Source organism: Juglans microcarpa x Juglans regia, chromosome 7S (genome assembly GCF_004785595.1).
Source record: "Juglans microcarpa x Juglans regia isolate MS1-56 chromosome 7S, Jm3101_v1.0, whole genome shotgun sequence".
NCBI lineage: Eukaryota > Viridiplantae > Streptophyta > Magnoliopsida > Fagales > Juglandaceae > Juglans > Juglans microcarpa x Juglans regia.
Genome location: NC_054607.1, coordinates 175,635 through 191,013, shown reverse-complemented (window position 1 = coordinate 191,013; position 15,379 = coordinate 175,635). Strand labels below are relative to the sequence as shown.

Genomic DNA, 15,379 nt, shown 5'->3' with positions numbered 1-15,379 from the left:
TTTGCCATATGCCACACTCCAATTTTAAATTTAATGCAAACCTAAAATAGGAAAAAAAAACTAAAAAAGAGTGGAAAAATAATATTTGAAATTGGTTTCTCTCTGTTTTTTTTTTTTTTTTTCCAAAAAATAAATAAATTCCCATATTTATAGCAACTAAGATAGATAGATAGATAAAGTAATCTAACGACAAAAACCATTTGTGTTCAAAATTATCATCAATAAATAATTCAGAATTTGTTGGTCACCGTTTCCCGTCAAAGCTCTGGTTAACGTTGCGTTGTAACTAAAACTCAGCAGATTAAGCAGCAGCATTGAGGAGAGACAAAAACGGGTGAGAGAGAACTGAGAACCCCATTTCCTTTCACTCCCTAACACGCACACTCACCTGAATGTCTGTCTTCCATCTCAAGCTTCAGAACCAATCAATATCCTCTCTCTCAGAATGTAACATTGCTTTTTTTCCGAATTTTCATGGATGAGTTTTTATGGCTCTAATTGCGGAGGAGTTCCCTGAATTTTCGAGTTTTCTTCATTTGGTCTTTCCTTTTTCGTAGTTCTAGTTTTTTTCTCCAAGCGAAGGACTTTTCTAGAATATGCTTCCACCGGTAAATTTCCGTTATATTTTAGTTATTTCTCCTTCTCTTTTCGTTTGGTTGCTAAGAAAACTGGAGAAACTGCGATAAATAAATTAAAGAGAAAAATAACGTATAGGATTTTTGCTGTGTGCTGTTTCTTTCTCTTTTTCTTTCCTTCTCTTGAGGGGCAAAAATTATGAAAAACTTTTGTGGCGGCTTTACTGAGAAAATTTGGTACAGAAAACTGCTTTCGGTAAAATCTCTTTATCTGCCGTTTGGGTGCGGAGAAAACTGAATGTTGTGTTGTACTTAGTTTTTGTTTCTGAAAAATGTGAAACTTCTCTTGTCAGCTTAGTCGAGTGGCAAATTTTATACTCGTGGTGCGTAATATTCAAAGTTTTCTTTTCTTTTCCTCTCCTGCATTTTTTCTGAAACCAATATGGGCGTTTAAGGAGATAAAAAATAACTTTTTGGGTTTAAGTTTTGTAGGGAACTGAAGTAAGCCGTAAATGCTGCCTCAGTTTGTAGATTGCCATGTGTGGCCTCAAGAGCTAGACAGATCCGCTAATAGTTATATCAATATATCATAAATCTCCATCGAATCGGTAGTGTTGATTTTTTTTTTCAATTGCTTTTCTATTGGTTTGCAGGGTTATTGAAAGTAGCTCGCATTTCGATTGAATCAAAGCCAAAACCTTAATCATGTAGGATTTTTTCTTCTTAATTTCATGCTTTATTTTTGTCCTCGTTTGCTTTTATGTTCATGTACTTCCCTTATTTGCTCTTGGGGTTGTACTTTCATTTGAAGTTTACAGTTGCTCATTTTGTATTTTATGGAATTTTGTAGCTTGTTATGTGAATCGGAGACTGTATAGTGGTCAAATATGAACGGGAATGGACAAATGGAGGTGCATTACATAAACACCGGCTTTCCTTACATGGTTACGGAAAGTTTTATGAACTTCTTTGAAGGTCTCACACATGTACCAATAAATTATGGCCATTCTCTACCAATACATGATCAGGTATTTTTCTTTCCATATCTAGACAATCATGCCCCATTAGCTTGTTCATGCGTTTGGCGGTGGTGGTATTTTCCATGCTGTTCCTGAATAGATGGAGGGCGTGGGTTGTCATGCTGATGCATTTATTTTCCTTTCACCATTTAACATTGAGAAATAAGTTCTTTATTCATAAATGTCAGGTGAGTATGGCAGCAAAAATGGTTTTAAAGAAAGAAAAATAAGAAAACAAAGAGAGAGAATTTTTGTTTTGTTTTGTGAACTCACTATATTTGATGCAGTAAGGGTGCCAATGAAACTAATGGAGGTTTGAGTTTTCCTGTATTTCTTGTCCGTTTATTGTTATTGAAAATGTTGATTTGGAAATTTGGAATTCTTTTTTAAATGTGTTGATCAATGACTCTGACAGAAATTACTCTTGTGTGAAAAGGCAAATGGTTCTGAACAGAATAAAATAAATATTTTCCTCTTCAAAGTTAATTTCTGCATCATGATGAAATCTTATGTCTTATTCTCTCTGTCCAGGAAAGTGCATACTGGTCAACGAATATGAGTTCCTATAAATTTGGATTGTCCGGCCCAGGGAGTAGTTACTATGGTCCTTACGAGGTAAATGAACATTTACCAAGAACGGAGGTCAGTAGGAGTGTCTGGGAATATCCTTCGACAATGAATCGAGAGCATGCATTTGCAGACTCACAGTCTGAAGGAGATGCAATCATGGGTGTACATTCTATTCCTGAAGAATGTTAGTTTAAGAGATGCTGTTTTGTCCTTTACTTAAGTTGATATTTTCTTCAATTTTAATAAGCATTAATCATAAATTACCATAGTTACTTTCATGATCTAATAAAAATTCATTTCTTTATTCTTGCAGGCAGTCCAACACATCATAATAGTAATAGTTCTCAGGTAGGAAGCTTGCTTGCTAATGCAGCTTTATGTTTTTGTGATTGCTTCTCATTGGTGTCAGTTTATACTTGGGTAATACATATAGGTTTAAGAAGTTGCGCACTACTCTGTGCATATAACCTCAGTCAAACATGCAGAATATTAAAAACATATTGTGCATGAAGTAATCCAAAGAAGAAATTGAAATCATCATGTCTTTATACGTTGAGTTGCTTTCAGAATTTTGCTCTTTTTCTATCCAAATAATTTAGTTTTCGGACTCTCCGTACTCTCAAATATAGTACACATCTACAAACTCTGTTAAATCCTGATTGAAATCTAGAATTTTGCCCATAATTGGGTCAAAGTCCCTGCATTTCCCCTTCCATAATTCTGGTATTTAGTTGGCTAGAAATAGATGACTGTTGGATTTTACAATAGAGGGGATTAAAGGTTAAGTAGAGAGGGTGGAAGTGTAGCCCATATGGGTAATGGGCCTTTAGTGGTTGGGGTTCTGGACCATCCAAATACCCTTCTGGCTATTATGAGCTAACATCACTAATTCCCTCCCTCCACCCCACCCCACCCCACCCCCCCGCGGCAGCATTACCATTCAAATTCATCTAAGTTTCTCTGCATGTTCTCTTCCTATGGATGTCATTGGAAACCTCATCTACGCAGTCATTTTTTCTTAGCATCTTCCTTCTCTTCCTCTGTAATACTTCTACTGTTATTCCACATTAATAATCATATTCCTATAAATTTCTGTTGTTTTCATTAGAATCTTATGTACTTCCAATTGCAATTGATAATGGTAGGGGTAGAATCTGCACGGTCCTGATACTAAAAACTCATTAAACATTTTATCTTTCATGTATGTTGTTGCAGGTCACATGGCAAGACAGTGTTGATCCTGATAACATGACTTATGAGGTTGCTATAAATAGCCCTATCATTATAGTTACAACGTGGTATATTTGCATTCTTTTTAACCAAAGCAATATATCTTCTTTTTTTGGATGGGTTGGGTGGTTTTTTTTTGGGGGGTTTGGATCGCTTCCTTCTATTTTTATCAAGCAGTAGATCAATGTGACTGGGGCTTAGCTTTACTGGATGAACTAAAATCACTCCTCTGTTCCCAATACACTCCCTATATTTTCGTGTGCGCACACACCAAACAAGTGAAAGCTTTAGCATTAAACTAATTGTGTCTCAAAAGATCTGTCCTTCTACTTTAACATAATGCAATAAATGGAGGAGACAGTAATATTCATGACATTTTGAATGAGATTGAGACGCATAGCAAAAAAAAGAATGAGATTGAGACAATTTGTGTTTTAAGAACAGTCCAAATCCAAGGAATGAATTAATTGTTTTTCATTCTTTGTAACTGAGCCTGTATATGATATATTCATTCAGCTTTATGAGTAGTCCTCCTCATTACTTTCTTGAGTCATTATTTTGTAGCCCAAATCTCCCATGTGGAAAAATGATAAACAATTGCCTATCATTTTATAAAAGCCGATTTATATGGTAAGGAATTACCTATTTAATCCTAGGGTTGGTTTCAAGTGTTAGAAGCATTCGCTGGCTGTAAAGGTTTGCAGAAGTCTCCAAAACATGTCGGGTTTATGATTGAAAATTTTGAACAAGTTTTAAAATGAGGTTGTGTGATTAGCATTGAAACTGTGTTGGTACTTTGGATGTTGGTGTTTCTTTAGTAGGATAATTATTAGGAAGTCATAATTGCAGCACATCAATTGTTCTGTTTTGCAGGAACTACTTGACTTAGGTGAGGCAGTTGGAACTCAAAGTCGGGGTCTTTCACAAGAACTTATTAGTTTGCTTCCAACTTCAAAGTACAAATTCAAAAATTTCTTCTCAACAAAGAAATCTGGAGAGAGGTAATTCTGGTCTATAGATGCTTTCTTTACTAATGCCAATTGTCTTCATCCCTTTCTGCTCTAAATATTATCTGCCTTCAAATGTTTCTAACCAGAAGTTTCATAAATTCAGGTGACAGATAAATAGCTTTCTGTTATCTGTCTCTAATTTATATGCAGTGCAAAGTCTTTGTTTTTGTATGTTTATCTAACCAAAACAAGCCTTTTCTGTTTTACAAAAAACTTACTTGCAAATAAGTGTTGAAGTTGTACTGGTTTGTACATAGCAAATAATTTTCAAGTTTGATATTAACCACAGCATGAAACATGCAACATCCTGCTTGCTTGACTGGCATGGTGGCTGCTGAAATGATGGCAATCTGTGATGAACTTTGTTTTACTAAGAGATTTACTGGTTAAATGTGGGGTATAGTTAGTCATTCTTGTGCCATGTCCTGCACCCATGGGTTATGCATTTGCAAAATTGCTTCAGCTGCTACAAAAGGTGTTTTTAGTGATAAGGAGGAGGTCATCAGTTGCATCTCACGGTTGTGCCTCTGTTTGTGATGCCATATGTTTCTTTCACCTCATTCATTTTGTAATTTTTTGTATAGATTGGAGGTTTTGTTACAACTTCCAAGAAGTTTTTACCAAATGCAATGTTTTCCTTTTTCATTAGATGTTCATCTGTTCATAATGGTATTGTTTGTGAGCCAGATGTGTGATATGCCAGATGAGGTACAAAAGGGGTGATCGGCAGATAAAATTGCCATGCAAGCATGCTTACCATAGCGTATGCATCACCAGATGGCTTAGCATTAACAAGGTCGGTCAATGGTTTCCATGAAAGCTGAAAGTTATTAAGAATTGTAGATGTGCATTATTTAGGCCTATGCCTGATCTTAGCTACCTTGTTCTTGCCAGATATGCCCAGTTTGCAATGCAGAGGTATTCGGTGAGGAAAATCAAAGCGTTAACGGCATCCACTGACCAAATCATTGAAAGAACTGAGTGTTTTCTGCTCCATCAATTTCACTTATCCCTTGTTATGGAGTATTAGGGACTTCCTCGTTCATCATGCAGGCTTTGTTCTGCTGAAAAACCTTATAATTTTAGCTTTTGTATGACCATAACCACAACCATATAATGGAGAATTGCTATTTGAATTAGTTTTTGTTTAGTTGTTGGGAGTTTTTTGAATTGGGTCACATGTTAACATTATGGATTTCATGGGCGTTGAGACGAGAGTCAGAACTCACGTGGAATTAATGGGGAGAGAGAATACGAGGGAATTACCGAGCCTAGTCCATGAGATTGCGCCTGCGGGACAGAGATCTCCTAGAGTTTGGTCAAGAGCTCTAGGCTTAGTGAGTGATAGAGATATACCTCTTTCTGAATATTTACTAAGCTTTCTCGAGCAATTCATATTTAGTTCGTTATGTTTAAAACAAAAATTAACTAGTCAGCTTAAACAGTCAATACGCAAAAGTAAGGCCCCATTTGGATATGCATGCAGTTTGTCTTATTTAGGCTGTGTTTATCGTTGAGTTGAGTTGAGATGATAAAATATTATTAAAATATTATTTTTTAATATTATTATTATTTTAGAATTTAAAAAAATTGAATTGTTTATTATATTTTATGTTAAAATTTGAAAAAATTATAATGATGAGTTGAGATGAGTTTAGATTTGAAACGAAGCTTAATCTCAAGTCTCAACATCTAAAAACTACTAATACTTTTTAATTTCTATTTCATACTTTTTCATCCAATCATTAGTAATGATTAAAATTTTTTCAAACTTCCATATAAACACAAAAAATAATTTCACTTTTTCAAATTAGAAAACAAAAATTATATTATAATAATATTTTAAATTTATAATATTTTTATTTAATTTTTTCTTCCTTTTTTCAAAATCTAATAAAAATCTTAACTTAAATTATTTCACTACTATTTATAAATTATCTCACTATTATTCATTAATTTTTCATCTTATCTGACCATTCAAACAAGACCAAACAGACACGCATGGTCTTGGCTACCCCGAGTACATTTGAGATATGTAGATAAAATAGGTCAGAAATTACTTCAAGAAAGACCGTGAATGGTCTGAGCTATCCTGAGTACATTCGTTAAAAGAAAGTTATGAATAATAGTGAGATAGTTTGAATTAAATATTTAGAAAAAAATATTTTGCCCACCGCTCTACTTAATTGCTCGGAAAAATTTTTTATTTTATTTTTTTTACTTAATGATTAAGGAAATGATTTTAAGTGTATTGGTGTATTTTTTTATTTTTTAAAATATTTAAATATATTAAAAAATATGAATAGAAAAATGAAAAAAAAAGTTACAAAAGCAACTAACGGTCAAAGTGAGCGAGAGAAAAGAAATTAAATAAAAAATATTATAAAGTTAAAATATTGATAGAATATAATTTTTTAATATAATTTTTTATTTAATTTCTTTTCTCTCGCTCACTTTGACCGTTAGTTGCTTTTGTAACTTTTTTTTTCATTTTTCTATTCATATTTTTTAAATAAAGTTAAAATATTGATAGAATATAATTTTTTAATATAATTTTTATTTAAAAATTTGAAAAAATTGAATTTTTTTTATTTGAAAGTTTTAGAAAATTGTAATTATTAATTTAAAAAAATTGAAATGATTAATTTGAAAATATTTATATTTAAATAATATTTGAGAAGAAGATGAGATAAGATAAAATAAAAATTTTAAGATAAAATCTTTTTCCAAACAAGTCCTTAGAGTTGTTCACTAAAAAATAATACAACCCAACGGTCAGAAGACTCAAAGAACCCCCACCCCCACCCCCACCCCCACCCCCACCTTTAACGTTCATTATTTGCCTTGCCTCCTTCCACTAACCGTTACGTTTCCCCAGTACTGTCTCTCCAAGACACCGACTCTCTCTCTCTCTCTCTCTCTCTCTGTGATGGAACCTGCGAAAATTGATTGGAAGAGAATAGAGTCTATATTTGTAGAGGACGAGCTGTACGAGCACTTAAACGCACCCAAGTGGGTAGATTTCTTGGCTCCCGACTATTCTGTGGACGACGACGCCTGGTTTTGCACACCCAGTAAGCTCTCCTTTCCTTCCTTCCTACCCTCTTAACCTTTTTTCTCGTTTACATTTTCCAGAGTATATTATTGAATGAATAAGATTTAGTTTCAAAATTGCACGAATTTCTCTCTTTGTATACATGTTAGTATACATAATATTACATATTTCGGAAAGATTGTCGGTGGTTTTTGCTCGGAACAGAAAGTTTTATAATATTGTCTTTGATTTTACAGATTGCAAGCATCCAAAGACAGCTGATGATTTTCTCAAGTCAACTCCATCTAAGGTTTTTTTATTCTTCTTTTTTTCCTTGGATTCTTTAATGCTGATTTTTGTAGAAAATGTATGAAAAGAAAGTGGAAGATTGAAATCTTGATCTGGGGTGATTCTTTATGCGGGGGACCTGAGAAAGAGGGATTAATCTTCATTTGGCTTATGAGGTTTGATTGAAGAGAACTTTTTTTTAAAGCTTCTTCAGGAATTAACACAACAAAAGGAGAGGAGATCCAAGATTTCATTTCCTTTTCCTTTCTTTTACTCATTTCTCTGAGCAGAACTTCCATCTTTTAAAGCTGCCTGATTTCCTCACTCTTTTCTTTTTCTTCTTTTTGATTTTGGTGAAGATCACTAGCTCATCTAATCTTTCTGAATCTCTTCCAGTACGCGATCAGAATAGACGGTAATAACAAAAATCCTAGCTTTATCATAGTCCTAGCTGAATGGTAGTGTCTATATAGTCATCTAAATAAATACTCTTATTTTTCTTTTTAATTTAGAGATGCAAAGTTGAAGAGAAGAGGGCTTACTCAATCTTCAATTTCTTCAACTAGCAATCCCAAATTCAATGAAGATGGCGAAAACCAGAACCCAAATTTATCCACTCCTCCACTTCATCAAGCCAAGTCCACGAAAGCAACAATTAAATCCGCTGCAGAGAAGAGAAAAATGACCGATGACATGTCCCAGAACAATGAGGCACCGGAGCTGAAAAGCACCTTCTCGGCAAGGAACTTGTTAATGGGACGGGATATACTTAATCAGATTACAGAGATTTGCAATGAATTGAAGAGAATGGCAACAAGGGCGAGGGAGAGAGAGAATATTGAGAGTTTGAGTGTGGAGAAGAGACATGGGGGTGTAGAGGAAAAGGAGGTGAAAGAATCATTTGAGGTTTTGGGGGAGGTGAATGGGAGGGAGAAAGAGAGGAAGCCCTTGCTTGAGGTGGGTAAAGAGAAATCTCTAGGTGTGAAGGAGAAGCAGAGGAGGAACAAGTAAGTCTATTTTTCCCTCTCTGTACTTTTTTACCTATGTGCATAACATAGACTATTTTGTTATGCTATGATGATTACGAGTGATTGAATTTTGATTATCATTTTTGCAGCAAAGCTGATGAGGCAGAGAGTGTTCCAATTTCTTTGGATTTGGATAGTGTAAAGCGTAAAAGGGATGAGACCCTGCTTCATATTCGAACAAATCCTCCCTCTCCTCAATGCTTTTCAGCTACTCGTGGATGGACCAAAACAACCGCTTCTAGGACTACCAAATCCAGGCTGATGGTATTTATCTAGCCGCGTGCTTTTCTTTTTGCATTAAATATAACAATGATAATCAAAATTCTTCTCTTTTAGCTATCCCAATATAATATAATAGAAAACATGATTGAGAGATCTTTTAACTTTTGACCTCAAATGAAAAATATTCATCTGGACTCGTGAACAGTGAACTAATCCTCGAAAGGAACCTACTTTGGCTTGATATTGAGCTTAAACTTGAATACAGCTAAATAGATGGTGACATATGACATATGAATCTAGGAAAAATCATTTGCAAGTAATTTTGTTCTGTCTCAGTTGGCTTTTGTCGCCGAGCCAATGGTTTCTGCCTCAATTATGATACTAGGATTAGAGACGCCCATTAAACACATGGGAGGACCTACCATTGTGCAATAGTGATTCTACCTACTATGTCTTCGTGTTTACTCGATATGTACTTATGTTTGCACTAAAGATATTACAACTTGGGTGACTTGACGAGAGAGTAGTGCACATTTGCAGAACGGCTTCTATGTTAGTCTGTTTTCTTACAGCTAAGAATTTCCGATTATCCTGATTGAGTTATCTTTTTATGGGCTGCTGCACAGGAGAGGGGGGGAGTACTTCAAGAGGTGGATCAAAATAAGGGGGTAAAAAGAGAAGGATCGGCAGAGAAAGGGCGTGGGTCTGTTGTCGACAGGAGAGAAGCAAGAACCTTGGATGTATTTTGGTTCCTCAAGCCTTGCACATTGTCCAACTAATTGGTTGAAAATAAATCATTTTTTTTATTCTTTTATTATTTTTATTTTTGGCATCGCTCATAGGTCTATCACATTGTTCTAGTACATTGTTTTATTTATTCTTTTACATCTCCCATGCATAGGTTTATCACCATTGCTTTTAGTCTCTCTTCTTGATTCATTTGGTGCTGATAAAAGAAGCTGTAATTAAGCACTCAATAATTGAACTGAATATCATTAGTCATCAATAAACTGTTGTAGTTTACACTTTACACCTCAATTTCTATGAGAAAAACTTTGATTGTTAGCCAAGGAAAATGACTTCGACCAAACGTGTTCGGATTAATCTTTCTTCTTTTCCAATGGGAAGTTTCCGCTCCTTCACCTCTTAAATAAATAAATAACCACTTTGATGGAGAATTTTAGTATCATTCAAATAAATAAATAAATAAATATCGAGATCGTAGATACATACAATTATCGCCTACATTCCCCTCGCCAGTAGACAATTCTATTTACCGGTGATGTATGGAACATATAAAGTTCCTGGAGGAAGAAAGATAAGACAAGAGACCAACAATCTCAAGTCATTGTAATATATGCCGAGAGATAGATTGGGGTACAAAAACAAAATTTCCCTGTACTTCTTGTCAAATTAACACTTTGGTTTTGTTCTTTTTCTTCAAATTTCCAATTTCCAGGGACATATTAGCATATTACCGTCCTTCGCCAAAAGTCCAAAGCAAAGACCTTGAATGCTTCTTTAAAGCCATGCCACCCAAGTTCTCCAGAGTAGAGGTCGTTTTTCCCAGTCCTTTTCCTTTCTGCTTGGATATAATACAGAACAAGTACTGGATTTGTCAAATTGTCCGATAGTGACGCATAACCATTTGGGGACGGCAAAGATAGCAACAAGGACAAACCGTCAAACTCTGCAAACCTAATCCAGATAAACATCAAAACCCACCTTCTTTCTTCAAGCTTGATCGTCCTTGGTGTGTTGATGTGCTTTTATTTTTCCCTTGTTAATTCAATAATTGAATATTTTAAAACAAAAGAACCTCACGAGGATATATTTAATTGTAATTAGTCTTCGCTGTATATCAAATCAAATTATTTGTTGTTATGTTCTAATTAAATACGTGTTTACAGTTTCAAATACATATACAAAAAGAGTATAAATTTTAAAAGACAAACGAGTTGTTTTTGAAAGATATACCCGAATTATATATAATGTAGGCAAGTGTATATCAGTAATCATGTCGCAAACTCAAAACCAATCCTACATTTCTAAATTCTGTCTCATCAGTCATTACACAGATCATCTAACATATACCTACATTCCAATTTCTTGTATCCCATAAATGCCAAAAGATAAATGTTGAAGGAAGAAGAAAAGCAAACAAAACAAAAAGAATAACATCTTTATTCTCCTCGTACTGCGTTGAAGTAGTAGTACTCACACATTCACAAACAGAAATTTTAAGATTTTACAACATGATCCCGCAACAAAAGAGCCACAGCAGCAGCCGAAGAAACACAACTTTTCACAAAATTATAAAAACCTAAGTCAATATAAAAATGAAAAAAGATAAAACTAAAAATCCCTTCATTAACATAGGAGTCTGATATCGGAGAAAGCCAAAATCTACCTCATATTGCTGCAAAGCACACAATCCAAGAGCCTAGACCAAACAACACGTGCCCGTGGATAAATCCTATTGGTATATATTCTTGACTCCCTCAGTAGATCTTCCATGGTCTCTACAAAGAAGTTTAAGCTTCTAATAGGAGGAACATATAGAGTTAGAGGAACAGCGGAGAAAGCCAGTGTAAAGAACAACTGCAACACCATCTTAGCTATATTTTGGGAGACGAGTAGCTTGATGTTTGATACGAGTCAGAGAAAGAGAGTTTTGTGAGAGCCAAGGAAATAGTTCCAAAGAGAGTTCTGGAAATAGGAATAAATTGAATTGGATGCAGATGGAGATGTTTAACAGGTAAGTCGGTGGTTTGGGGGCCATCACTGATCAGGCCATGTGTCTGCTCTGCATAATATAACCAGCCAAGATCGTTCCCATTGCCTTGACCAAATAAAGATGATTAAAATTTATATAATTGATGTAAAAAACATTTTATATTGGATTTGTTAAATCTAAAATAATTTATATTTTTACTATAATAATTGGTTAAAAATAGAGAATTACAATTAATTTATCAAATATTAAAATATTAATTTCTCACTTTAAGTAAACATTAAAATATTAATTTCTCACTCCAAACAAAAATACTATTTAATTTGTAATTAAGAAATTTAAATAGAATTTTAGATGAGTTTAATCAAATATTTTTTGTTATTAACATGAAATGACTTTTGAAAATATAATTTTTTAATATTAATTTAATTATAATATAATTATTATTAACATTTAATTTATAGAGCTACAAAATGTGATAAAAATAAATTAAATAAAAAATTGATCAAATTAATAAAGATGCTCGGAAAAAGTAAGAGATGCGAGTCATGTGACTGTGACTGTGAGGGAGGGGTGCCAATTCTACTATGCACAGTCGTCTTATGCAGACGCTGTGCAGTCAGCTAGTTGATTAATTAAATAATAATAATTATTAAAAAAAAAGTAAAAGCAAAAAAAAGGATAAAAACAAAATCGAAAAAGTGGAAACCCATTTCGTTCCCGCTTCTGAGACGAAAATCATTCTAAGCTGCGCGAGTCTCTTCTCGTGTGGGTGCAGGCTCCTTCCTTCCTTGTGTGGGTGCGATATGGGGTGGGTAGTGGGTACTGCGTTGCGTGGGTCAACCGAAGGCCACTCTGGTGGGCTTGGTGTGGGTCAGTTTCGTGGGCTTGGTTTGGGTCAGCTTCGTGGGCTTCGTTGGGGTCAGCTTCGTGGGCCAGCATCAATTCGGGTCAGCTTCGTGGGCCAGCAGCAGTTCGGGTCAGCTTCGTGAGCCAGCAGTTCGGGTCAGCTTCGTGGGTCAGCCTCGTCTCCATATCGTCACCACCAAAAGGTACCATCAAGACATTATGTTTGCTTCAATCTGCAATAAAAAAATGTTTTAACATTTGCACACATGTTAGAGAAAATAAGTTTGGAAAACAAGTTAAACTGCAAGTTTGGATGTTTGTTGGCTGAAAATATATTTCGAGTCACATGTATCAGTTTTTTTTTTTTCCGAGTCAATTCCACAAGTTTGGATGTTTGTATGATCTATTTCTGGTTTTGTTGGCTGAAAATATCAATTTTCTGGTTTGTAGATATGTAGATCATCAAAACAACAGCTCCCAAATGAGTTTTTTTTTATTTTCCTACACATACAAAACAAGTAATTGTATTAATTAATTAGGTAATAATATTAAAAATATTGAAGATTGATGTTGGTAAAGTTTGATCAGTGTAATCCTTTTGAGGGATGTCATGCTTGCCCCTATGAATATATTGCATGGGTTGGTTGGCATCAATTGTCTGACATTGTAAATCTTATTTGAATTTTTATCAAATTTTGATCAGTTTTTTTTTTCTTGGAAGAAGTATGTACAATATTAGTCTTCACTTGTGGTCGATTGAATCAAATGTCCTGAAAACTTATCAAAGACTGACCTTGGATATTGAAGAACTTGAACAGGGCATGGGAAAAGGAGAAGAACACCCATCTTAGTTAACACCATCTAGCTCAAATCCGTCAAACTTAGTATGTTATTTCATAATTTAAAAACTTATTGCAACTCAATGTTTAATGTCCTAATTATTATTTTTATTTTTTTGTTAGGACATCCCTCAAACTGGTCTACTAAATTATCCAAATTACATGCATGGTTACTTTGGACCAATGCCTGCATGTTCACTAGGTTTTCTACCATATCTAGATGACAACAAAAATCCAAGCAACATTCAGGTGGTTTTTCAACTTCGTTGTTGTCTTTTTGTTATAACGTAATTATTTTTTAAGCAGTTTAAATGTTTTAATTTTTTTGTTTTCAGCAAAATGTTGGTTACCCATTTCAATATGGGATGAGACCTCTGAGGCCAGTTATCGCTACAAGCTCCGCAATGAGCGCAAGAGTTAGTGAAGAAAATAGACCCGATTGTTTGGAAACTGAACCTACATGTTCTTCAACTAGAGTTGATGAAGAAATTATATTGGATAGACCAGATGAACGAGAAACTGACGATGACACTACTGGTACACCACAGGTAGTGCCATCATTGGATGGTGATGATATCATTGAGGAGCTAAAGTCGGGGATGGAGTTCAATTTATTTGAAGATTTGTTGAGCTATTATAAACAGTATGCAAAGAAATGCGGGTTTGGGGTGATGACACAAAGGAGTGAGAGGTCAGAGGATCAAGGTGTTAGATATGTCACCATTGGTTGTGCACGGGGAGGGAAGACTCGAAATAAGAGTTCGAATGTTGCCAACCCACGTCCGACGAGAAAAACAGATTGTAAGACAAGAATTAATGCCTTAAGAGTTGAGGGAAAGATGCGGATAACAACTGTCCATAATACACATAATCACGGTCTCAGCCCAATGAAATCTCACTTTTTTCGATGTAACAGAGAAGTGAGAGACCGTTAAAAGAGTTCTAGACACAAACGACTTAGTTGGCATCCGATTGAATAAGAGTTACGGTTCTCTTGTCGTTGGCGCAGGTGGCTTCGAGAACCTCATATTTTTGAAAAATGATTGTCGCAATTACATCGACAAAACACGACATCTCCGACTTGGCGCAAGTGGTGCTGGAGCACTTCGGGATTATTTTATGAGAATGCAGTATAAGAATAACGGATTTTTTGCATTGATAAATTTAGGCGATGACGGTAGATTAAAGAATGTCTTTTGGGCAAATCCATGTAGTTGGGCAGCCTACCAGTATTTTGGTGATGTAGTTACATTCGACACCACATACCTGACGAATAGGTATGGGATGCCCTTTGCACCATTTGTCAATGTAAATCACCACGAGCAATCGATTCTTTTGGGAGTTAGGTTGATTTCCAGTGAGGACATGGAGACATTTACATGGCTATTCCAAACCTGGTTGCAAGGTATGGACGGTATAGCTCCAAATGCTATTATTACTGATCAAGATAGAGTAATGAAAAATGCAATTGCTACTGTCTTTCTAGAAACTCGACATAGATTATGCCTGTGGCATATACTGAAGAAAGTCCCTAAGAAGCTTGGGTTGTATGCTGCGTACAGAAGTGGGTTAAAAACTCAACTGATGAAATTTGTGTATGACACACAAACTATTGAGGAGTTTGAGAAATATTGGGCTGGGTTTATTAACACATACGACTTACATGAGAATGTGTGGCTGAAAATTTTATAAGTGGAGCATGAGTATTGGGTATCGGTGTTCCTAAAAGAGCACTTTTGGGCTGGAATGAGTACAACCTAGCGCAGCGAGAGTATGAATGCTTTTTTTTACGGTTATGTTCATTCGAAGACAAACTTGAAGGAGTTTGTCGACCAGTTTGACAGTGCGCTGAGGAAGAAAATTGAGAATGAAAATCATGCGGAATTCTAGTCATTTAGCCAGGTCATTCCCTGTATATCTAGATCTTCAATTGAAAAGAAATTTCAAAAGTTGTACACTAACGCTAAATTTAGATAAGTTC

General features: G+C 35.0%; 4 protein-coding genes across 9 annotated transcripts; 3 read left to right on the top strand and 1 right to left on the bottom strand.

Moving 5' to 3' along the window:
* Nucleotides 1-269: 269 nt before the first annotated feature.
* Nucleotides 270-5,418, top strand: LOC121241651 (E3 ubiquitin-protein ligase BIG BROTHER-like). 5 transcript variants are annotated; one of them, XM_041139512.1, is made up of 9 exons: nt 270-334; nt 1,229-1,282; nt 1,426-1,603; nt 2,126-2,348; nt 2,478-2,512; nt 3,380-3,424; nt 4,268-4,395; nt 5,092-5,200; nt 5,299-5,418. In XM_041139512.1, exons 3-9 carry the CDS (start codon nt 1,463-1,465, stop codon nt 5,362-5,364), a joined length of 747 nt encoding a protein of 248 aa, XP_040995446.1. In that variant the 5' UTR covers nt 270-334; nt 1,229-1,282; nt 1,426-1,462; the 3' UTR covers nt 5,365-5,418. The 5 variants fall into 5 exon arrangements, with proteins under 5 accessions (XP_040995446.1, XP_040995444.1, XP_040995449.1 ...); XM_041139510.1 differs by lacking the exon at nt 270-334 and adding an exon at nt 341-608; XM_041139513.1 differs by lacking the exon at nt 270-334 and adding an exon at nt 376-394.
* Nucleotides 5,419-7,232: 1,814 nt separating this feature from the next.
* Nucleotides 7,233-10,006, top strand: LOC121241726. The gene is made up of 6 exons (XM_041139616.1): nt 7,233-7,478; nt 7,696-7,748; nt 8,086-8,141; nt 8,239-8,733; nt 8,844-9,018; nt 9,603-10,006. Exons 1-6 carry the CDS (start codon nt 7,334-7,336, stop codon nt 9,753-9,755), a joined length of 1,077 nt encoding a protein of 358 aa, XP_040995550.1. The 5' UTR covers nt 7,233-7,333; the 3' UTR covers nt 9,756-10,006.
* Nucleotides 10,007-11,008: 1,002 nt separating this feature from the next.
* On the bottom strand, nt 11,009-11,799 carry LOC121240227. Of its 2 annotated transcripts, none has more exons than XM_041137624.1 (2): nt 11,387-11,799; nt 11,009-11,299 (listed from the first exon to the last, which is right to left on the bottom strand). In XM_041137624.1, exons 1-2 carry the CDS (start codon nt 11,587-11,589, stop codon nt 11,290-11,292), a joined length of 213 nt encoding a protein of 70 aa, XP_040993558.1. In that variant the 5' UTR covers nt 11,590-11,799; the 3' UTR covers nt 11,009-11,289. The 2 variants fall into 2 exon arrangements, with proteins under 2 accessions (XP_040993558.1, XP_040993557.1); XM_041137623.1 differs by having other exon boundaries at nt 11,009-11,277.
* A 2,003-nt stretch (nt 11,800-13,802) lies between these two features.
* On the top strand, nt 13,803-15,090 carry LOC121241413 (protein FAR1-RELATED SEQUENCE 5-like). The gene is made up of 2 exons (XM_041139169.1): nt 13,803-14,103; nt 14,408-15,090. The coding sequence occupies exons 1-2, from the start codon at nt 13,803-13,805 to the stop codon at nt 15,088-15,090; spliced, it is 984 nt and encodes a 327-aa protein (XP_040995103.1).
* Nucleotides 15,091-15,379: the final 289 nt, after the last annotated feature.